Below are 24,059 nucleotides of genomic sequence, written 5' to 3' on the forward strand. Positions count from 1 at the left end.
TAGACTCAAAGCTGATGCATAAAATTATAAAAAAAAATTCTAATAATTTAAATAATTATTAATAACTATTAAGAATCATTATTTAAATGTTAATTGTCTAATATTTTAATTATTTTAATTTTTAAAATGACAATAGTTTTTAATTTTTAATTAATTTTTAATATCTCTCCCAGTTTCATAGGGCAAAGTTTTGAGACAGCCACAGACCTTTGTTTATGTGGGTTACAATTACAGGGGTTAATTCATGGGTGTCAGGGGTTTCACCCTGTTAATTCAGGGGTGTCCTAAGTATCCCTGGGTATCTGTGGAACATTTTAAATGAGAACCATCATTAGTTCCACAAATGAACTACCCTTATAGTAATTATTGTTAGCATTATCTGGCTGGCTGGGGAAGCTCCTTCCGTAATGTGGTTTTTATTTTCAGGATGTACCAAAGTGTAATGAAGTAATGGAATTAATAGTGCAAAGAGACTAAAAATAAGGGAGGAAAGCTATTTTTCTTGGGTTTTTTAAAGGGTAAGAGCAGAGGGAGGGCTTGAGGCACATAAGACTGTGAAAGGCACTAAAATAAGGAGGCAATGCCAAAAAGAAAGTGTAGGAAAAAAAAGGGGGAAACAGGGCAGTTATAAGAAAAATGGACTGGCAATATTGGGCAGGTATATGTGGATTTTAACATTTAGTTGATAGCACTAAAAGAGATTTTTAAAATAGGTTTTCTAACAGAGAGAAAAGCTGTCATTTTTTTTGGACTATTTTAACAGGTTTTTTTTCAGTAAAGTCAAAATACCCATCTGGAAAATTCAGGACACTGGTAATGCTTGAAATTATGGCTGGTTATTGTAGAAAAGATTGCACTACAGTATAGATTTTCCACTGCCCTATTTTCAAAATCAGTTAATAATAGCAAGTTGTGAGCAGTAAGTGACAGGGTAAATTTTAAGGAAGCAAAGCACATCTCCTCCCTCTGCTCAGGGTTTGAACCCTTCACATTTAGCACTCAAGCCCTGAGCCACTTGAAGTAAAAGCCATTAAGTGTCCAAACAGCTCCTTGGGCTTTTGGGGGTTCTGCAGCCCTGCTGTGAAGGGACAGCACAGTGTGCACTCCATTCCCTTGTGACTGGAGAAATAAAAACCACAGCAATGGTTTGGGGGCCTTTTCTCCTCTGATTCACTTTCTTTGCATTTTATCATCCCGTGAGTGCTCAAACTGTGTTAGCAGCCTGCATGAGTGCCAACTATATGCATACTGAGCTTGGTTTATTGACTTTTTTACCCCCCATCTCCCAAATATCTGGCTCTCAACAGGTGGGTACAAACTCCATGCAAGCATTAGGCTAGTCTCTGGCATTAGATTCTCTCATTGTGTCGTCAAGTTTCTGATACATTTTCCAAATAATTTGAAAATTACCTTTAAAGAGGCAGCCTCAAGGTTATTAGGGAGAAGAAGGATTTTCGCACTGACAGGAATGTCCTTGTGAGGCTCTTTTTTTTTTTTTTTTTTTCACATGAAAAGACACCTGTGCTGTAGCAATGTGTGTGTATTTGTTTCTCTGGGTGCACTAAGTTGTGCTGTAGCACCATCCTCTCTGGCCAGAGCAGGGGCTCAGCAATTCCTGCTGTGCCAAGGGAGGGGATTTTTCTCCTCTTCTCTGCCCTCATGAGACCTCACCTGGAGCTCTGCATCCAGCTCTGGTGTGCTCAGCACAGGAAGGACATGGAGATGTTGGATTGAGTGCAGAGGAGGCCATAGAGGTGCTATGAGGGCTGGAGCCCCTCTGCTGTGAGCCAGGCTGGGAGAGCTGGGGGTGCTCCCCTGGAGGGGAGGAGGCTCTGGGGTGACTCAATGCAGCTTTCTACAGTAGTACCCAAAGGGGCTCCAAGAGAGCTGGAGAGTTGGACAAGGACCTGGACTGACAGGACAAGGGAATGGTTTTAACCTGACAGAGGGTGGGGTTAGGTTGGATGTTAGGAAAAAAATCTTCCCTGTGAGGGTGGGCAGGCCCTGGCACAGGGTGTCCAGAGCAGCTGGGGCTGTCCCTGGATCCCTGGCAGTGCCCAAGGCCAGGTTGGATGGGGCTTGGAGCAGCCTGGGACAGTGGAAGGTGTCCCTGCCCGTGGCAGAGGTTGGAATGGATAATCTTTAGGATCCCTTCCAAACCAAACCATTCTGTGATCTCCAGCATCTCCAGTGACCTCTGGTGTGGAAGACCACTGGGGATGTGTTTCCTTTCAAGGAGTCACTGCTTCTCCTTGATGGGGAGCACCTTATTCCAGAGAAATCCTTCTTAAGCAGTTGACATTCACTCTGAATGCATTCCCAGTTTATTGACAGGGAAGCCAGCAGCTGAGCTCATAATAGCAGCCCCCATTCTTGACAGTTTTCAGGCATTTAGATAAAAATCCTGATTGTAAACAGGATTACAGTGGAAATCACTATGAGAGGATTAAATAGGGGATCCCCCACAATGAAGCTTGCCCTTGTGAGCTACAGATGAACTATTTGTATAAATTCTTCTGTTTGCTTTATACTTTAAAGTTATTTCAGAAAAACCTGCATCTTTGGAACAAATTTGGTGCTGCTCTGACCTCATGGTCTCTTCAGGTCTTCAGCAGTAAAACTTGTCCCAAACAGATGCCTGCTCCTGAGGAAGGAAGAAGCAATAAGTAAAATATATTTCCTAAGGAAAGCTGTCCTACTTTCATGGAATGGTGTCCTAAGAGAAGATAACAAAGCAGAAGGAGAAACTAGAGTTTGCCTGAGTGGGTTTTTATTCAGTGGGTTTCTGTACTGCTGGGAGGAACACATCAGGGATGAGGTTGCCATGGCTGGGCTGCCCCAGGGTGGCACTGGGATCCCTGCAGCTGCCTGGTGAGTCAGCAACACTTAAGCATCAGGGTAAAATATCCTGGGTTTGGGTGCAAAAATGACCTGGTTAATTTGTGCTCCTCTCTTTTCATCTTTTGTGTTACCTAGCACACCCTCCAGCTAATCGAGGGGACACAGCTTAAGTCTGTACATTAAAATCTCTTAAGATGTGAGAGGGCAAATCCACTGACCAGAGCAGGGAAAAAGATTCAGGATGCAGGGGTGCTTTTCTTAGCTCTGCCATTGATTCACTCATCCTAATAGTTTGGGGTTTTTTAGAATGTCTTTGCAGTTTCCTTTCCTCACCTTTAACACTGAAGGAATGATCCCATCTCAAGGCCTTACTAGGTCTTAAAAATTCAAGATGGGATTTTGAGAGCCAGCTTGAAGACTGTCCGATTCCTGTGTCATTGGAATGGAAAAAGAGTGTACAAATATTTTAGTAGTTTTGATCATTCTGGCCATAGCACTGGGAAGTATTTTGATATTTCATTTGAGAAATGTTAACAAAAGCTGCCATCCCTACCAAGGGCAGTGGCTGGTGCCTAATGAAGGCGTTCTTTGCTCTGCTGCAGCACCGTCCATGCCGGAGTACGACACGGACTCTCCCCTCAATGAGACTGACACCACCATCACCGTCATGCTGAAGCCTGCTCAGTCCCGGGGAGCACCTGTCAGGTGGGTGCTTTGTCTTTTCTCTTCACACTTCCCTCCTCTCCTTCCTCCCCAGGCTTCTCTCACTCCTCTCCTCTCTCATTCTCCTCTGATAATGGAGCTGCCGAAAGCAAGCGCTGACTAAAAGGCCAACTCAGCTGTTGATTCTGCCTTTCACACTCTCCTTTCATGAATGCTTCAGCCTCCTTGCCTCCCGCTGTTAACCTCCAGGAAGGATTGCTGCTGGCACTGTCGGGGTTATTACCCTCACAGCATCACTTCAGATGCCTTTGCAGTGCTGGAGCACAGCGGGATGTGGAGCTGGAGACTGAACATCCCCACACGACGGTGGAGGAGGCTCCAGGTCTCCATCCTACCCCTCTTCCATGATGAACAAGGCCTGCTGGTAACTGTTCTAGGAGTGCCTGCTTTGTCTTTAATGCTTGTGGAGGTATGTGCTCAGTTTCTGGATTTAACGCACTTCTCACATTCGTAATCCAGCTGTGCTGCTGGGCTGGCTGTGCAGTGAATTCTGAAAAAAGGAGTTTTGATTTAGTGAGGCTTTGCTAGCACAGACAAGCAGATCCTGCTGCAGAGTAGAGGATTTACTGATCACAGAATCGTTAAGGTTGGAAAAACCCTCCAAGACCACGGAGTCCAACCTTTCACCACTCACCACCTTATCAACCAGCCCAGAGCGCTGAGTGCCATCTGCAGCCATTTCCTGAACACCTCCAGGGATGGTGACTCCACCACCTCTGTGGGCACCCCTTCCAATGCCTGACCATCCTTTCTGTGAAGAAATTCCTCCTGATGTCAAACCTGAACCTCCCCTGGCACAGCTTGAGGCCATTTCTTCTTGTCCTGTCCCTGTTCCCTGGATCAGAGCCCGACCCCCACCTGGCTGTCCCCTCCTGTCAAGAAGTTGTGGAGAGGGAGAAGGTGCCCCCTGAGCCTCCTCTTCTCCAGGTTAAACAACTGTAGCTGCTCCTCACATGACTGAGTCTCCAGCCCCTTCCCCAGCTCCATTCCCTTCTCTGGACATGTGCCACCCCCTCAAGGTCTTTCTTGCAGTAAGGCGCCCAGAACTGGACACAGGACTCAAGGTGTGACCTCACCAGTGCCAGGTACAGGGGTGCCATCCCTTCCCTGGTCATTTAGGGGCAGGGAGCTGCCCAGGCACCCATGGCACGGGTGGGCACCATGCAGGGAACCTTGCTGCCTGTCTGAGCTGGGTCCTGCTCTCGAAGGTGACATGCTGATGTGGGACACTCGCCTGCAGGAGTGAGGACACTCACCTGTCCCTGACTTGGAGTTCTGTTCTCATCACTTTCTTCCATCTCAGTAAAGTTGTGTTTGGTGCAAGGCACCAGCACAGATGAACAAATTGCCCTTCTGAGCCCACTCTGCCTTACCTGTTGCTGCCACTCATCCTGCCAGGCTCCTCTGCTGACAGCAGCAATTGGAATCACTTGTAAAAACAGTGGGTCCTGCCTTGCAGAGGGGTCCAGCAGGTATTCATTACCTCCCTGTGGGATCTTCAAGCTTTTACCTCCAGTTTTCACAAGAGACTCTTGACGTTTTTCCATGGGGGTTATTTTAAAAACACCATAGTTCCCCCTTTCCTAATGGGTTTCTTTCCTTTTGGGTTTCTGTATCCCACTGACAGGTTCTTATTGCTTTTGAAGGATGCCCACTAAGTATTCAGCAGCAAATTGCTCCAGACGCAAACTACTGGATTTAATTAAATATCCTATATCAGCCAGTGGTCACCCAGCTGTGTTGTAGCTTGGCCCAAATTGCATTGACAAGCTCACACAACAACAACAAAAAAATCCATTCTTTAAGACTAAGCACCATCCCTTCTCTGGTTTTTCTGAGTAATGTATTTCAAAGTTTGCCTTTCAATCTCTGGTACTCCATATGAGCAAATTTAGGAGCCTATTTTCTGAGTCCTTTAGGGATGGTTTTTTCTGCTGGAAAAGAGCAGTAAAATCACACAGCTTTGTTTTGTTTTATTTCTTTATATGGGGGAACATTCCTGTATCTCGTTTTACCACCTGCTGTCTTAGCAGTGTTGCTATTTTGTCTTTTTATTGAAAAGTCTTGTGATTTTTCTTGAAGTCGATTTACTGCACTTTAACTGCATTCAGTGAATAATGCCTTTTCCAGCAAATGCATCTGTACATAAAATTGGTAGAGATTTTTTATAAATTTTCACTCTGATTTCTTTAATTGTGTTGTAGCCTATTACACATGTTTGCAGAAAGTGCAGTATTTACATGCCACATCTAAGTGATAAAATTATTTCCTATAATGAGTCCATTTCATTGACTTACAGATATGTGTATGAAAAGCAGAAGGGCAGGAGGAGTAAGAGGGGGGGAGTCTTGGGGAGAATTTTAGCTTTTTATTAAGTCTGACAAGCTCAGAATTCTTCCCCTGTAGAACCATCCAGACTGTTCTTAGGCTAACCTTAATAAATCCAGTTATTTCAAGCTGCAATTCTCCTAGCCTCTTCCCTTTTCTTTCGGTCTGTTCTGCACACTGCCCCATTTGTGAAATTCTCTCAAAACACCATTTCCAGAAATGGGTCCCATTCCCTCAGAGGGAGATCAAAAGAATGACACAAGTAACCTGTTGTGAACTGCTTTTGGCACCCACAATACACAAGGACGAGGTGGTTTTTCCTCCTCAGTGTGTTTTGTTCATTCAGCTGAGATCAAATCTTTGCTGCTGTCTGGTTAGGCGTCCTACCTTTTGTTTGTGTGGGGTTCATTTCCCTCATGAATTCCCTCTTGGTGGATGCCATGCTGTGCCCAGTTGCTGAAGGCATTAAGGCAAGCCCAGGTTTGAGACAGAGGGCTGAGCAACCTCCCTGCCCAGCAGTGAGACGGTGCAGAGGATCCTGCCCAATGGAAATCCTGCTGGGAAGCCTTCTCCTGGCCTCACTGGTGGACATGACCATGCTTTCCTGGATCCTTCATCTCCCAGCCTGCCTCAAATGGAGCTGACAGTTCCTGAGAGGAGTCTGGAGTGGATTTCCCTCAGACCTCCCTAGAAAAGCTCTGCTATTCAGAGCTTTCTCTGGGCAGGAATAAGTTGACCCCTTATCCCATCAACTTGACTGTTTCTGCTCTGCAGTTCTCCAGTTTTTATTATGGTCCTTCCAAGCTGTGAAGATGAAAAACAATTAATGTACAGTAATTATTCTAATATTTCCTCTTCTGTTCAGGGGATGGTGAGTTGGAGAACATGTAGGGGTGTGACTGTAAGGCAATATCTGTACTTGGTCCTGAGTTATTTCATTTTGCTGTAGCACAGAGGTGGAGCATGGGCTGCAAGAACATCTTCAGAATAATACAGAAGGATATTTAAAATAAGATTAATTGTATTTTCATTCATCTGAAATGCAAGTACACCCAATCTAAAGTCACTTTCAGCATTAAGACACTTCTGATGTTCCCCAGTGCTCATGATAAATAATTTAAATGTGGCTGTTTATAAAAGTAATGATCATGAACCTGGCATTGTTAACAATCTATAGATAACAATGAGGACTCTTCCATGCAAGATAATAGGATTACTATAAACTTAGATATTCTTTGATCTATTTTGTCCTATTGCCAAAAGAAAGGTGAAGCCTCAGCACGCAGAAATATTCTCCCTTGTGGCACAGGCGTTTCATTTTTGCCTTTATTTTTCATGGTATAACCTGAAGAGTTTGACTCCACATTGCCCTTTAAAAATAACTTTTAGGTGTTCTTATATCAATCTAAACCATGTGAATGGTGCTATGATTGATTTGCTGGAGGCTGACATTCATCTATAATACATTCACAAGAGGAAGGAAGAATGCAAGTGTTCTCAATCTTTACTCCTTGACTCTTTCCTGAAAACCTCCAATGTGATTTTGAGGATATTTCTGCCTTTGACTCTGTTATTGTCAGGAGGGCTGAATTAGTCCTTCATAGATTATTCACATATGACATCTTTAGACCTCTATTTGAGAATTTATATCCCACTCCCAGCTTGGAAATAACCCTCTGAGGGGTTTTATCTGCAGGCCATGTCCACAGGCTGTTTTTTGTGTGCTGGATATTTGAAGGTCCATCTGCTTTATTAACACGCAGAGGGTTCTGTCAATCTACCTGTACTACTGTCATGGAGAAAATCAAATTTCCAGAGCATGTGTTAGTTCTGAGGATTTCAGAGCTTAGATAAATGCTCCCCTTAGGTGTGATTGCCTTGTCAATACCCTGCTCTGCGTGGTGGAACTGTAGGACACTGCAGAAGGATGTTTGAGAAGAGCCTGCAATTATTTTGGGGTGGGGTTCAGAAAAATGGAAAACTTTTTTGCTGGAGCAATATGGATTTGGTCTTCCTTCCTGCAGTTCTGAGAGGTGTGTGAGTAAATAATCTGTGATACTCTTTTGTGTGCTGCCAGCACGCAGGTACAGATGGGTCAGTTTATTAATTTACATCTTAAAGGAAATGCGTAAATCTCAATAAGAGACGAGAGTTTAAATATTTAAAATATATTAAGAAGAATTGAGTAAAGGTGAAATAAATGTTTTCATATCAACAGCCGGTCAGGAGGAAAAATTAATTTATATAGACCAAACCCTGTGTTACACTTGAGTGTTATTATTTGATTATTGATCTTCCAAGCATGAAATAAAGGGAAATTTCATTATACATGACACTAAAAAATTTAAGAGAAGACAGCTGTAGTGTTATTTACAGAACACCTAAGAACAGTGGGTTTTTTCTGGTTTTATACTCAAGCTATTCTCCCAGGAAAAAATCCTGTTGGATCTATCTGAGCACTTAGTATTCCTACATGCAATAATGAGGAAAACTTTCCTGGAAGGAAAGGGCCATGCTATTGCTTCCATCTTGTGTTAGAGAACTGAAAGTAACTAAAACTTGTTTTCCTACCTGCAACAAAGTAAAAATGGAGAAGATTTGAATCCACAGGCTCAAAATTTAATCCCTGCATCCCTCTCTCTGCATCCTTAGTCTGATTTTGCCTTTACTGCACAGTAGTTCTTCCTAGCCTTACAAAGGAGTGGTTTGCAAGCCCAGTGACCTTGATTCTGTGGTGGAGAAACTCTAAATTCACAATATCTGCCGGTGCTTTTGTTTTGCTTTGCCACGGTGACTGTTTTGTAGATCTCCATTAGTGCAGAGGGAGCAGTGCTGCTCAGATCTCTGCTTTGCAGCTTCTTAGTGGCATCACATGAGCCTGCCTCAGGCAGTTATGCTGATAATTGATTCATTAATGCCAGAAAAGGGTGGCAGTTTCTAGTTCTTAAAACTCCCACGTAGAGTACCTTGTATATGAAAATATAGACTAGAGTGAAGGAGCAGCTAAACAATAAAAAGGGTGCTAAGGGTGAAATTATCATGCCCTTAGTAATTCAGAAAGTTCCCTTGAAAGGCACATTCTTAGTACTTGGAAAAGAAAACTCCTGGTCTGCTTTTTCTGAGCTCCTATTTAAATGTCTGCATCACATGAGGTGGTTGATTCAATAGAGGGCAAACAGTTGTCACTTTTAATTTTGTATTATTTAATGTCATCTTTTAATTTTGTAGTATTTAATGAGAAATGAAATTATCAATCTAGGCTTCTGATATTATAAGCCGAATTATCTGTGTTAATTAACATCTCCTATAATATACCTCAGGGATATTGTTCTGAAATCATTCAAGCTGAGTTTCTCCTGCCTGACACTGTGCCTTCAATTTAGCTAAGAGTTTAGAGGTACATAAAGAAGTTTCCTCTTAGAGATAAACCAAATCTACATATTCTTCAACTGTGTGAGAATGTGAGAGAAGGAAATTGAGAATTTAGGTGAAAGCCATTAAGTACTTGAAATTATTATGAATATTAGAGGTGCTTTGCTTATTTTATCAGGAGAAAAGCAAAATGGAGATACAGGTGTGTAAGGTACAACCATAAGTATCAGGAAGGAATATTTAGTCTTTTGTGTAACGTGGCAGAATTGGCTGAATAGGGGCTTAAAGGTTTTATTTAGTTCCCTGAAGAGTCAGGTGTTAGTCCCAAAAAGTGAGGCTAAAGGGCATTTTGGGTCAATTTTCTCATCTGGTACAGGAAATGCATTTTCCTACTGGATCAGCACAATGTGCAATTGAAATTCAGCCCCCTAACGGGGACGAATCTGCCTTTTACCATTTTTCAACCATCCAAACCATGGGCATTTTCACAGCCTGGGTGACTTGCTGTGTTTTTGACCATTCCACAGGGAGCTTTGGCAGTGGGCAGAAATGGGAGAGGAAAGCCTTAAAATTGGTGTCTATTTGAATGATAATATTTTAACAATCAAATTACAAGTGGAGCAAATTCTTTGGTGCCAAGCAGCATTTTATTAGTGCTACGGGGAGACTTTTGCTAACAGTTTGTAGTGTTGTGGAGACCTGAGGATACTGAGTAGGGGAAAGGAGGTTTTTTGCATAAATTCTTTATGCTGACTATGTAAACTGCCAGATTTAATTCCAGCAACCAACTGGTTAATGAATTCTGAGCTTTAAGCTGATATTCACAAATTGATGGCCATCTCCTCACATCAACCTGTCACCCTGTTAGATGAGGGAACAGGAGAAAATACAAACGGTTCCAGTTTGAGGGTTCCTTTTCCCAAGACATTTCTTTGCTCCACAGCTCTCAGAGCCACTATGCCCCTTCCTTGTTGTCACAGAACAAAAGGGTAATAACAAACAACACTTCAAAAATACTTCAAAATCAGAAACTCTGACTTCCAGGAGGTGTCACAGTGCCAGGCCTGTGAGAACTTTTGGATCAGATTCTTTGATGGAATGAGCTGAGCTGGGCCACAGCTGCTCAGGGGTGGGAAGCCCACAGGAAGGACCTTGGCTCTTTTGGAGGATCATCAAGGATGATTTACTTAATTGAAGCAGCTCCTTAAGGCACTTAAAATGAAATGGGACGAGTCTGAGCACAAGTCCCTGGCAGTTGTCCACCCCTCAGGAGCAGTGCCTGTCCCAGGAGCGAGGGCGCTGAGTTCAGAGGACAAGTGGCCCTTTCCTTCTCTGCTGCACATGGCAGGAGATGTTCACACAGGCAGGTGCCCCTCGAGGTGTCTATAACAACAGAAAAACACAATAAAAGGGAAGATGAGCAAGCTCTGCTTTGCTGTTGCAGACTAAGGCATTTCAGGATTTAATTATACTACAGGTATATAAATTCCGGAAACATGTTAATGCTCCCGTGATTAAAATTATAGAGGGCCTAATTGAAAAAGCATAAACCGAATTGAAGAATTCCTAATTATAGTTTGCTTTGAGGTGTTAATTTCCTCCATAATGAATGCATAATTTCTTGGAACTAGAAAATGGGGTTGCTGCACCAGTGCGTGGGATGCAGATGGAATGAAGGGATTATCATAAATGCAGCCAGACAATTCTCAGGAATAAACCTCTGCAGCCATGATGCTCTTCTGCCTCCCCATAATTTCAGCTTGCCTTGCACTGTGGTTTTCCGAAGCAAAAGGCAGAGCCAGGAAGGGTGAAGGATTTGCTTGCAGTGCAGAAGGAAGGGGAAATAGGTCTGGTGTCATTTAAAGCAGCCATGGTGCAGAAGGGGAAGGCGAGGAGAGAAGCAGAATGTGGAGTATTTCTACTGGGAAAGTCAAACAGTAGAAGAGGAGGAAATGCCAATTTCCCTTGTGGCCCACCTTGACAGATCCCTAAGGAACTGCAGGAGCTGATGTTGATGCAGGTTGAGAGTTTTTTCCTGCCAATGGACACAGCCTATGTGTAATGTTTGCTCTTTTGTAAAAAATACTCCTGGTTTTGAAGGGAGTTGGTGGACTACAGGATTGTCAGACACAATCTCCTAACATTTAAATCCATCCCATTCCCACTGTGGTGGGGGTGGGAGGTGTTTATGGATGAATTGCTGCAGAGAAGTTGGGACTTTCTCACTCCCTCTATCCTCAATTTCCCTTCGTTCTGGGACAGGAGATCTTGTAGTGAAGGCATCATTTTAGATCTCTCCCTTTTATCGGAAGCGTAACAATTTTGCGCTTTCTGAAAATCAAAACATGTCCAGAGAAGGTGGAAAGGAGCTGCTGGATACTCCTGCAGCTTCAGGTGCTGAAAATCTGTGTTAGCCTTGCCCAGGAGAGCTCGTCATCATTGCACATTGACCACAGGAGTGGGAGTAGTTGAGTAATGAAGTTTATCAGAAGGCTGTAAACAGAGCAGGTTCCCTCTTTATTCCTAGTGTTTTTCTTAGCCTCTTAATTTAAAAAATATCCAAACAGACATGATCTCAATAAAATTATGTTTCTAGTGTTCTGTCTTAAGAAAAATGTCAGATTCTTCGTGTGTGGGTTTTCCCTGCATAGTCTGGTAGCTGTGGCTGTGGAAAAGGCAGAGGAAGCTTGAATTCCCAGCTAGATTATTTCTGCATCCAAATGAACCTAATTTGATGGAAACCATTGAAAAAAACCCAAATTAATTCTGACTGAGAATATATGCAAATGCCCCCATGCTCTTGTTCAAGCTGCTGCTTTTATGGAGGGCATGGCAGAAGGTGCTGGACAGTCCCAGGAAGGGTTTGCCATGGTCTCTCCTCACCCTGCAGGTTGTTCAAGAACCACTTTGGCTCTTCTTGTCCTTGAAAACTCCTCCTGATGTTAAACCAGCACTTGCTGAGGATGACAGGACCTCAGTCAGCGATGCCTGTCTAATTCAAAGCAACATTAACAAAACAGAGGTGGGGTTTGGCTTTTTGTTTTTTTTTCTTTGTAGATTAAACAGATGGCAGGTGGCTCAGGAGGGAAGAGACACCTCCAAAGCCACTCACATCAGCTCCTGTTGCAGTGAAAGCTGTATCTGTCTGCACTCATTATCTCTAATCTGCCAGCAGGAAACAGCATTGAACTGGAGAGAGGGACTGGGCCAGTTCCACCAGGGAGCAGCAGCTATTATGGCTAATCTGGGTTGCAAGCCAGGTCAGCCTTATGGAGATGGTTGAGATAATGGAGCACAAAGCTTTGAAATGCCCTCTGGTTATTTTTTAATTTTTTTTTCTATTTTAATTTTTTTTCTTTACTTTCCAGAAGATTAAATAGAGAATTTAAAGCATTTAAGAGACTACAAGTAATATGACACATGTACAAGTAAACAGATGCAGGAGCAGCATTCTGGTGGTCTGGGGATGGTCTTTCTGCAAGTCTGAATTGCATCTTTTCTTAGGGCAAATGATCCAGCTGGGGAAAATGGCCCTTTAAGTACACAAATCCCTCTTTATGGCCAGTGAATACAGCTGTGTTCTGAACAGCTCCTTAGGTTTTGTGCATGTTACCACACTGTTTGCTGTGGACAGGTGCTGTGGTGATGGCCAGACTTGCTCAGAGCTATATGGGAATATTTGGATTTTTGGATACCTTTCCATAGCCCCTTCAGTCAGAGAAGAGTCATGGTGGGCGGAACTTTATGAGATTGGAACCACTGATTTTTATAGACATATTTATGTGTAGGTACACACATAGGTGCACACCGGGGTGTTTAGATGTGCACATATAGAATCATAGAAGCACAGAATAATTTGGGTTGAAGGAACCTTAAAATTCACCTGGTTCCAACCCCCTGACACCTTCCCCTATGCCAGATTGCTCAGAGCTGCATTATTTAATCAATCATTACTGGCACAATATTGTTAGTGGTGTTTATGGCTCTGTTGCATCTTTTGTGTGGTGCAATTTTAAGACAGAGCCAGTCTCCAAACTCCTCTTTCCCAGCGCTGTCTGCTCCTCCCTTATCGCTGCAGGTCACATCTCCAGTGATGCTCAGAAGTCACATTTTTCTGCTTTTTTCCCCTGATTTGGAAGGTTTGGTAGGAATAGCATGTGTTCAGCCTGGGTACTCCAGACTCCATTAGACAGGACATATTGGCTGGTGGGTGGATGGAGGAATATTGGACAGGAAAGTGTGGATGTGTTTACGTACAACTGACACTGTGATATCAGACAGAGTCACATGCCCCATGCCACTGTTCATATAGCTGCAACAGTGGGATAATTACTGTTCCTCAGGGCTCTCTCAGGATAAAACCTATGCAATCCACGAAGGCATGGAATATTTGACATTACACTGTCACTTTTTTTACTAAAACCCCCACCTAACCACCACCAAAAATCCCAAAAACCCCAAGCAACCCAAAACAAATAAACCCCCTCCCCCCCACACACCTTGCAACAGAGTTTCCATTTTTTCAGTCAGCTGTGGGAGTTGTATGTGAGACTGCAAAGGCATTTCAGACAAAGCATCCTGGCCAAAGACAGCATTTGTTAGAGTGACAGTGGCAGGATGCTTTTCTGCAAATTCAAACATTTTGTTAGGGTGTGCTGTTTCCTCAGGCTTGACACAGTGCACAGCTCCTGGAATAGATGCCACTGCCTGTCCCACAGGCAGCTCAGCACAGCTCCTGCTGCTGGCTGGGGACAGCACAGACCCATCCCTGTCCCCTGTACAGGAACCATGCAGTCATTAAACATCCTTGCTTTTTCTAGAGCCCGTTCCAATCGCTAGAGAAACTTAACAAAGCTTGAAATTTTAGCAATGAAAGAATGCCTGTGTGAAAAGGATGACTCCAAATGGTTTTATTCAAGTGTGAAATCGTTACCTTTTGTTTCATGAATTTCAGGGTCTGACATGCCCTAGTAGTAAATCTGGAGCACTGAGCTGAATGTGAGAGTGGAAGAAAATGTGGAGAGACTCTCTTCCCAGCCTTCTTGATTATTAAATGGATTTCATTATTATTGGCTCTATCTCAGCAGGTTTTTTCATCACAGTGGCAGTAATTACCATCTCTTCTTCCTATGCCATTTTTTACAAATTTGGCTGAATTTGAATCTTTTTTTTTTTGGGTATTCTTCAACTTTAGTGAACGTAGTAGAAGAGTTGTTTAATTGAAATGACTGTTAAAAAAGAACATGCAAAAATAACTCCAAAATGAAGGCTCTGCTGTGAACAACTTTGCAATATGAGAGATTATTTCCTCAAGCAGCATCACTATTATCAGCTTTATTTTTGTGAATGCCTTGCAGATGCGAGCAAGCTGATTGATGGCAGTGCAGCCCAATATTCATGGGCTACTTTTTGAGTCTTTGAAACAGCCAAGCTCATTTCAGAAGATGACACTGTAGAACAATCTCCTTTTCCCCCCTATTTTCTGCATGAAGCTGTTTATTGAAAGCAAATCTTCACTTCAGTATATTGTATTCTGCATGGAGCTGTTCCAGAGTGCAATGGAAACAGTAGTGATCTTTAATTGATTTAAATGTGTTTCAAATCAGTTCTTAAATAGACAGAAAATTGCAGAACAGAGCACTGGGTCCCGTCAGTGTGTCCTAGGTGGCTGTGAAACACAGTTTATTATGGCTTGTAGATTAGTTTCAGAGCTTCTGATTAAAAATGCTGTTGGAGGTACTGAGTATGACATTTTAGAATGTGTGAAGGCAGTAACTCAATTCTCAGGAATATATTGGCACCTGTTGGCACCCAGAAAACTTTATGAACTTGGAAGTTCATTGGGGGGTGGACCCTTGGATGCCTGAATGTTTGATTGCAGGAAATTCACCCTTGGAGCCCAAGGAAAGCAGTGCTGCAGTGAGTGCTCAGAGCAGTGAGTGTCACCATCAGCCTTTCTGGCAGTTATCCCTTGAGATTTGTAAACTTTAGGGAATGTATGTTATATAAAGCTTTTTTAGACTTGGGTTGGGTCGAGTTTTTGAAAAAAATCATCCATATGCAGATTCATGGTGGGGCTGGAGGCACATTGTGAGAAGGATCTATTTGCAGTTTAATGTCACCATTTTTTAGGGTAAATAATACAGAGTACTGATATATGGAGTACCTTTCTTCAAGATTCCCATTATTTTATTTCTTACTGTCTCTGTGGCAGAATTCAGCTTTGATCTCGATATCTTTAAGAGGGGGAAATAAAGATGTTGATGCTACTCTTGTGTCTCAGTGTGCATCACTGAAGGCAGCTTGGCCATAAAACAAGCATCTGCTCTTCCAATGGCTAATCTGAATTCTAAATGTGGGTGTCAGGCAGCACATCAAACCCTCTCCCATTCCAGTATCCTGGGAGATGGCTCCATACTGTCAGAATAAATGTGATGAACCTTCATGGATATATACAGATATACTTACTTTGGCTCCACCAAATTTAACAGGATCGCAAGTTAAATGCAATAATCAAATGACAAAAAGCTGGTGCTCAGTGTCTGTAGCTGGAGTCTTGTGTGGCACACAAGGGGAAAGAAGCTGAAGTGGTTGTTGGTCCCTCTGCTTGTTGTACTTTTGTTCTTGTTCATGTGCTGCTGATGCCTTTTTTACCTCTGTGCAGGTCAGACAGTATTTGGGGGTTATTTTCATGGGTTTTGATGGCCTTTTTGGAATAGTTGAATCTGTCCCTTCCATAGATTATGTGCAGGAGGGGAAATTCAACATCCAGCTCCACGTCAGCTGCTACATCCCACATGGGGAGGCACAAATCCTTCCTTCATTTGCTCCTTTTTGTCCTTCATTCTTTGAATTAAAATAACCATTAACAAGAAAACCACTACTCTGTTATTTCCTGTAGCCTATCAAACAGTTACTCTGGAAGTAATGTGTTCATCGGAGCTAGAAGTGGGAAGTTCCTGTTCTCTGTAGGATGAACAACAAAACCAGCTCGCAGTAGTCTGCTAAAAAAAATGCACTACAAGATCAAGCTGTACTAATTGCCACTTATTTTTGCTCCCTGGGAGAAAATAATATTGGAAATAAAATATGGCTGATAATAAATTTATGTGTTAAATGAAAATATATTAAATCTTTATGTGATGTGAAGGAAAGTTTAATAACAAGATTGGTCCAGAGGGAGTACTCAGCTGCTGAAACATTGTTTCTTTTAAGCTTTAATAATTCAGGCGAATGGATCACTGCAAGGTTACAAAGCAATGATATTCCTTTTCCTACCTTCTCATTATCAAGAGTGTAGTGAATGTTTCACCTTGTTGATGTGTCAGGATACCAAAGTGCCTGGGCCAGATGTTGGATGCTTTATGGAGAGCTCTCACCCAGCTTTTCCTCCCCATATTCCTGTGCATCCTACATTTAAACTTTGAGACTGGTCTTAATACTTAATTTGTGACAAGTATTGTCTCAGTCCATCCTCAAAAAAAAACACAAAAAAATTAAGATCAGGGAAAGGAGAAGCCTGAGGCAAACACAGAGATCTCCATCACAGCAGTGGGCTGTGACTGGGAATGTTGATTTTTTTTCACACTGAATAGGGAACTCATCATTTAAAAAATTACCTTGTAGATGGTGATAAGGGCACCTTTCATTCCTCTGCAGACAACACTTGTGCTGTGGCCCGTTATGGTGGGTGCTTTTATCAGTGATTTACAGCCAGCCTGTCAAAAACTTTAAAAAGCTTCTATTAAATTGATGTGGAGTTATCTATCTGAGGCCTTTGAAATTTATAAAGGAGCCCAGTTTTGGCCTCCTTTTCTAATCAGAGTGTGCAGCTGCACACAGGGCAGTCAGCTGCCCAGCCTTCTAGGAGGTCAGGCATTTGTTTTGTGGCCCAGATTTGAGAATCCCTCGAGAGCTGTCTGCAGAGCAGAGCCTGTGGATGTTTGGAAAGCAGTCCCTGGTGTTTTTTACAGGGACAGCAGCATTATTTGGCTGCATCAAAGTGGGCTGGAGTGGCATTGGGACCACAAAACCCCTGCTAACCATCACCCTGCAGCACATCCACATGTGTTTGATTGCAGTGTTTCCAAATGTGTCCTGACTTTAAAAACTGGAATGCAGGAGTTTGTGTGGCTGTATCATCTTTCATTCCACTGGCACTGAAGTTGTTATCTCCTACAGGAGTTTGTATGCTCTGTTTTTGTTGTCTCTTTTAATGTCATTCCTATGTATGACACTGACTCTCGTATCTAGCTGGGCGTTTGCAGCTGAGGCATTGATTCCTGCCAGGAAAGCCATGGGAGCTGATCCTGCCTGGGAGCAGCAGCTTTGAAGCCTGAGAGGGGGAGAGCCCCAGGAAATCCATGTTACTGCCTACCTGGTAGATGGAATAAGAGCTATTAGAATAGGTTGGGTATCTCCTCCTTATTTTCATTGCCCGCCTGCTTTTTTTATCCTTCCTTCCAGTACCACTTTTTGGAAAACCACTCCTCCTTTCTGTTGTCTGTAATCACACTGGTGATAGCAGGGATAGCACATGGCAAAGGGTAGACCCTGCTCAGCCCTGACCCAGAGATGTGAGTGCAGCTGAAGGGCTCTTTTAGGCCAAAAGGGCAGATCCTACTCACCAAGTTTATCCTGAGTTAGTGCCCAACCACGATCTTGGAGATTGTGTTGTATCCCACCAAGTTTCCATCTTCTGAGCAAAGCTGGATTAGTTTTACTCTGCTGAGAAATGTTGTAGTAATGCAGACGGTTTGCTAAACTCTAGGCTGGGTAATAGGACATATGCTACTCAGAATCCCCACAGCAATTCAGTTTGGGTGTAGGATTGGTGGGGTTTTGCTCCAAGTTACTGGAGCACTTCAGTGCAGGTGTAGGAGCACTTGCTGTGCAGCACTTCACAGGTTAATGCAGAGAAGTTGATCTCTGAAAATGCCCAAAAGGCAAGCAGGGAAATTGTGCTCCTAGGTATAAACAAAACAGGAGGAGAAGATAATAACTCAAAACAAAACAAAAAGACCACAAAAAAACCCAAAAAAAACCAAAAAAAAAAAACAACCAAACAAACAAAACAAACAAACAAAAAAAAAAACCACACAAAAAACCCCACAATGATCAGAAAAAAAGAAAAGAAAAAAAAAAAGAGTCTGCCAGTCTGTGTCCTTGCTGGGGTGAACTGGGGAATCCAGACAGATCAAAATACCAGGATCAAACCAGAAAGGGAGACCCAGAGTAACCATTTGATAAGAGAGCCAGAGCTCAGAGTGATAATCTTCAGCCCAAAGCAAGCTTTGAACTCAGACATGCTCTTGGCTGCTCGATTACTTCCTTTGAGAGTGGCCTCTTGGCCAGGCTCAGAGAAGAGTAAGGCTGGAGGGTGCTGGACCCCAAGCCAAGCAGTCAAGGCAAAGATGAGGGTGCAGTGTGAGCTGGGGCATCAGGGAGAAAAATGCCATGAAGGCAGTCAGTCCCCCACCCTGAGTGTCACCAGAGGAGGGTTTTTTGCCAGAGGGAGCAGTGACAGCAGTGCTAGCTCAGGCGCCTGTTCCATGGACAAGGAGGCAGTGTTTGAGCAGGAGATGAGCAGGATTTTAACTTGAGCACAAAGGGCACAATTGCTACACCCCAGATGAATGTTTGTGAGCGCACCGTTGTGCTTCCAGGGAACCTTGATTCATTTCAAACGCATAAACATTAAAAGTAAAATTTCAGGCCACTGCAAGAGCGAGTTACCCCTGTGAAGGGGAGAAGTGCGTTAACAGCTAAGTGGGAGAGAGAAAATGTGAAAGAATAGAGGCAAGAGAGTATCTGTGACTGGGTTCAGTTTAAAAAGTATCTGTGACTGGATTCTGTATGTATCAAAACTCTTGCTCATGATAAAAAGTGTCTTTAGTTCTCTAATGATTTGGGAAAGAGTTCAGTTACCCGGCAGTTCATGTCCCTGGGAGCTTCCCCTTCTCCAAAGACAGCCAGTGCACGAGTTCATGGCTTGCGAGAGGGATAACTGAGAGAATGTGTCACCTTTAGGTCTGGGAGAGAGGATGAGGGAGTTCTTGGCCTCTGTGTAGGCTGAAAGTAGATTAATATATGTCTATACATATATATTTGTCTATATACCTAAAGGAAACATTTTCTATGACCAGAAAATGCAAGTGTTTAGGGTTGGATGAAACAGAAACCAAATGTTTTTAGGTTAGAAGGCATCTGGCAAATGTCCATAAAAATGTCAGCTACAATTTTGCACATGGCTGACAAACAAAATGACAAACTTTCCCAGTAGTGTAGATTATTATGGCCAGAAAGAAGGGTCAGAATAAGAATGTACACCCTCAGTAAACAGTGCCCAAACCAGCCCAGTATGATTTGCTATTGCTGAGCTGAGGAGAGGGTTTGCATTGAACAGGCTTTCAGCTCCCACTGCATCCTCAATGATAATACTCAAAATGTTGCTTGGAAACCTGTTTTTATCTTTTTAAAATGTAAAATAAATATCAGAGAAAGTCCAGAATAATTTATTAAAGACTGATGGACTGTAGGAGGAAGACAGCTTTCCAAAATGATGATGGGATATCATTAAAGGCTGCAGTCCATGCAGCTGGTGCTCCTGCTACAGAATGCACCGAACTCACAGAGTTCACAGAGTCACTGGGTTGGAAGAGACCTTCAAGATCATGGAGTCCAACCCAGCCCCAACCCCTCAGCTAAACCCTGGCACCCAGTGCCACATCCAGGCTTTGTTAAACACACCCAGGGATGGTGACTCCACCACCTCCCCAGGCAGCCATGCCAGAACTTTATCACTCTTTCTGTGAAAAACTTTTTCCTGTGTTTCCCTTGGTGCAGCTGGAGGCTGTGTGCTCTGCTTCTGTCAGTGCTGCCTGGAGACAGGGCCCAGCCCCACTGAGCACAGGCACCTTTCAGGAGCTGGGAGAGTGCTGAGGGCAGCTCTGAGTCTCCTTTTCTCCAGGCTGAGCACCCCCAGCTACATTAGCAAATGCCAGGGTAAGGACAGGTTTACTATTGAGTACCTCATAAATCGCTCATGCTTGTACAGATTAGCTGGAATTGTGTCTTTGTGTCTAACAGTGGGAGCCAAATGGTTTCCAAGTTCTTCCCTGCCTGTCCTGCTGTCAGCAGAGCATGAGCCAGATCCCCACAGGTCCCAGGACTTGGGAATTCAAAAGCAGGAGTGTCACAGTCATATTTTCTGGAAAAATCCCTTCACCCAGGATTTTGCTCCTGGGAAGTTGAGAAGCCTCAGAGAAAAAAGGAAAACAATACTTATCTGCTTTGCTTCTCCTGTGTTTTGCTGCTTTGGAATGTGTTTGGACATTGTTACCCACAGGTGATTGTTTCATTGGTTTCATGTGAGTTGTTTTCACTCTTTGGCCAGTCAGGGCCAGGCTGTGTCGGGGCTCTGGAAAGAGTCATGAGTTTTCATTATTGTCTTTTTAACATTCTGTAGGTATCCTTTCTATATTGTTTAGTATAGTTTAGTATAGTGTACTCTTTAAAATAATATAGTATCATAAAATAATAACTTAGCCTTCTAAGAACATGGAGTCAGATTCATCATTCCTCCCTGCTACGGGGCACCCGGCAAATACAATACAGGAGCTGGGGCTTCTTCACTCCTGCGAGCTGGAGGAGCCAGAACCCCCGCTTCTCACGGGAGCATTGATGAGCTATTGCCACGCTGGAAATTCCCCAGCCCAGTCTTTGTGCAGCAATGAGCCTGTGAATGCGGGACAATGATGCACTGGCCTGTCCCTATCTCTTAATCGATCTCCCCTGTCTGCCTGAACAAAGGCCCAGCCTGACACAGACAGGTGAGGGCAGCACATCTGAATAGCCTGACACCAAGCAAAATGACTGCAGCCCTATCTCTCTTTGTCAAGCGTGTGAGTGGTGTTAAACAGACAGTGAAACCTGCCTGGGCTATAGCAGCATGGAGCTCCAGGGCTTTGTTAGCTGCCTGAGGAGGAAAGGAAAAAAAAACCAGAGTGTATTTGAATGCCTTACAGACTCTGAGCCTGGAATAGTAAGCCAGAAATAACAAGATTGCTATTATATATCATAATGGCCAAAAGCTTAGCAGGAATCAAAAAGGATTACTATTTCATAGAGTCAGAGAGAATATGAGGAGTTGTTGCTGTTTCTTGAAACAAAAGTGGATTGAGGGAGCTATAAAGCCACCTGCTCAGTACATAAACAGTCCTCGAGGGATGGAAGGTAGAAGGAGACTTGCCATTAGGAATTAGAGAATTCTACATTACAGAATGTCCCAAAAAGAGGTCATGGAATAACATAACAGCTTGGGTTGGAAGGAAACTTAAAGCCTGCCCAGTTTCAACCCCCTGCCATGGGCAGGGACGCCTTCCACTATCCCAGGTTGCTCCAAGCCCTGTCCAACCTGGCCTTGAACACTGCCAGGGATCTCAGGGGCAGCCTCAGCTGCTCTGGGAATCCTGTGCCTGGGCCTCACCAGGTCCTTATGAGGACATCAAGATATGAGGAAGGGCCAAAAAAAGTGATGTTCAAGATTCTTTTTGGCCTAAATAGCTTTTTGCATCCTGAAAGTGTTTCCACAGGCACCTGACACCATTGCCACCTGCTCATGTTCTCCTCCATTGCAGCCACCATTTGGCCCAAGCAAAGAATTCATGTTTCCCCTTGGTGGCTGAAGGAGAAACCATCTGCTTGCCAGCATTCAGCACATTAAAAATTCATTCTACACTGGATATTTTATTAGTTACTCCTTTTCCTAAAGAGTGACATGATTGAAATCTGCTCTTTCACCCAGGTTTATCCTGATTTACTCAATTAAACCAACAGAGCACGTGGCCAGCATCTTGCCCCCACAGTGACTTTCAGTGGCCACTGCTCCTGCTACTGCTGCGCCAGGAGCTGTGCTTGCTGGGACACCTCAGCTGTGTGTTTCTGACTTTGTTCTACTCTCATCCTTTCATTTATTGCTGACATGCAAGGCTCTGGGGTCTCTAATCTCACCTTTCTCTCTCCCTCCCAGTGTCTACCAGCTCGTTGTCAAGGAGGAGAAGCTGCAGAAAGCCCGGAGAGCTGCAGACATCATCGAGTGCTTCTCTGTGCCAGTGAGCTACAAGAATGCCTCCAGTCTGGACTCCCCACACTACTTTGCAGCTGAGCTGAAGCCCATCAACCTTCCTGTCACACAGCCCTTCACCGTTGGTGACAACAAAACCTACAATGGCTACTGGAATGCTCCTCTTTCTCCCCTGAAAAGCTACAGCATATACTTCCAGGCTCTTAGCAAGGCCAATGGAGTAAGTGCAGGGAAAACTGAGCTGCATCTGTAGGTGTGACTGCTCTCTCTGTCCTCCTCATCATTCTCCTTCCTTCTCGATTGGATGCTGGTTTAACTTCTCCTTCTTATTACCCTCTTAGAGAAATCTGATGAAAATCAAGCATGCCATTACTTGTCCTTCACTCAAATCTCTCTCTGATGCTCAGATCCAATGAGAAATCTGTTGAGGACCCTGATTCTGCAAAGGCACATGTTGCCATGTGATTTACTAAACGAGCTGCTTAGAATTTAGATATATTTTTTTTATCCTTCAATAAGCATGAATGTCAGAGTAGGGGCTATTGTGCTTTTAAGAGCCATAATTGCAATGTCTTGATAGTTCACAGTGCTTGTGATTTAGGAGGAGATGTTATGAATTTGGATTACCTTGGAGCTTGCACTTGGCTGTATTCTAATGCAGCACTTGTGGTTGGGAGTTCCAGCCTGAGGAAGTCAGGTACTGCAGTGGGGTCTGTCTGCATCTCTGTCCTACTCCTCTTCAATTCTATATTTTTATATAGCTTTACTCTGTGATATTTGGTTTAAAATGCAGGCTGCACAGGAAATGTAGCCCACCCCATTCTCAGACTCAAATGACACATGCAATGCCACAACACACCCCATCCCACCACAGGAAAACAGGAGGCCTCTCGTCCCTCTTCTCTTCCAGCTGAGGGTAATTTGTGACCTTTTACCTCTCCTGTTTCAGGCCAGATCCAGCCTCAGTGGATCACCTTCCTCCCCTTTGGCTCCCCAGCTCTTTTCCACTCATACATAACACAAGAGGATTTGCCACTCTGGCCTCCTGAAGAGTCTTAGATCATTAACAAGGCATCACAAATCTGGGTAGCAGAGTCTGCTATTACTGACGTGTTTGCCAGTGCTTTCAGAAATTTAATTTTAACATAGGTAAATTCTTTCTGATATCACCCCTGAGAGAGAAAAATTACAAAAATCAGTGAACAGTGAACAGTGCAGGCTTTAGTGGCTTTTATACCTGGAATGCAGCTGCACATTGCAGAGGACTGGGATGGTTTCACAGGCTGGCAGTGCCAACGAGTGTTCACAACACATCCGAGTGCTTTGCACCCTTCATTTATCACCATTTTCCTGCACAGCTTCAGCTGTGTGGCTGACAAGTACAAAATCTCTTCAACACTGTGCTGGTTTTCACCTTGGTTTCCTTTCTAGCCAATACAGTTTTTTCCAGCACTGCTCAATTTATTCAGTTTTGGATTTGCCTTTATAAAAGAAATTGTGAATATATGTATATGTCTCTCTGTTTCTAGTTAGTTCCCTCATGTGTGATAGTTAATTGCTGGTGAATGGATCCCCAGGGAAGAAGAAACTTTATTTGCTTAAGTACAATATAATATTCCATAAATGGATTGTGAGGATGGAAGTGTAGGCTTCCCTTGGTGTTCTGGATTCAGGCAGAACTGGTGTTCCTGCTTTTCCTGCATCTCACTCT

General features: G+C 43.5%; 1 protein-coding gene across 10 annotated transcripts in view; it reads left to right on the forward strand.

The window, feature by feature from the left end:
* Positions 1–24,059, forward strand: part of PTPRT (protein tyrosine phosphatase receptor type T) — a 450,746-nt gene that overhangs the window by 331,003 nt on the left and 95,684 nt on the right. For all 10 annotated transcript variants that reach the window (XM_038158539.1, XM_038158540.1, XM_038158545.1 and 7 more), the window contains exons 11-12: positions 3,444–3,546; positions 22,295–22,568. In XM_038158539.1, the coding sequence (XP_038014467.1) occupies positions 3,444–3,546; positions 22,295–22,568 (377 nt within the window). The remainder of the gene's footprint in view (positions 1–3,443; positions 3,547–22,294; positions 22,569–24,059) is intronic.

Source organism: Motacilla alba, chromosome 20 (assembly GCF_015832195.1).
Source record: "Motacilla alba alba isolate MOTALB_02 chromosome 20, Motacilla_alba_V1.0_pri, whole genome shotgun sequence".
Lineage (NCBI taxonomy): Eukaryota > Metazoa > Chordata > Aves > Passeriformes > Motacillidae > Motacilla > Motacilla alba.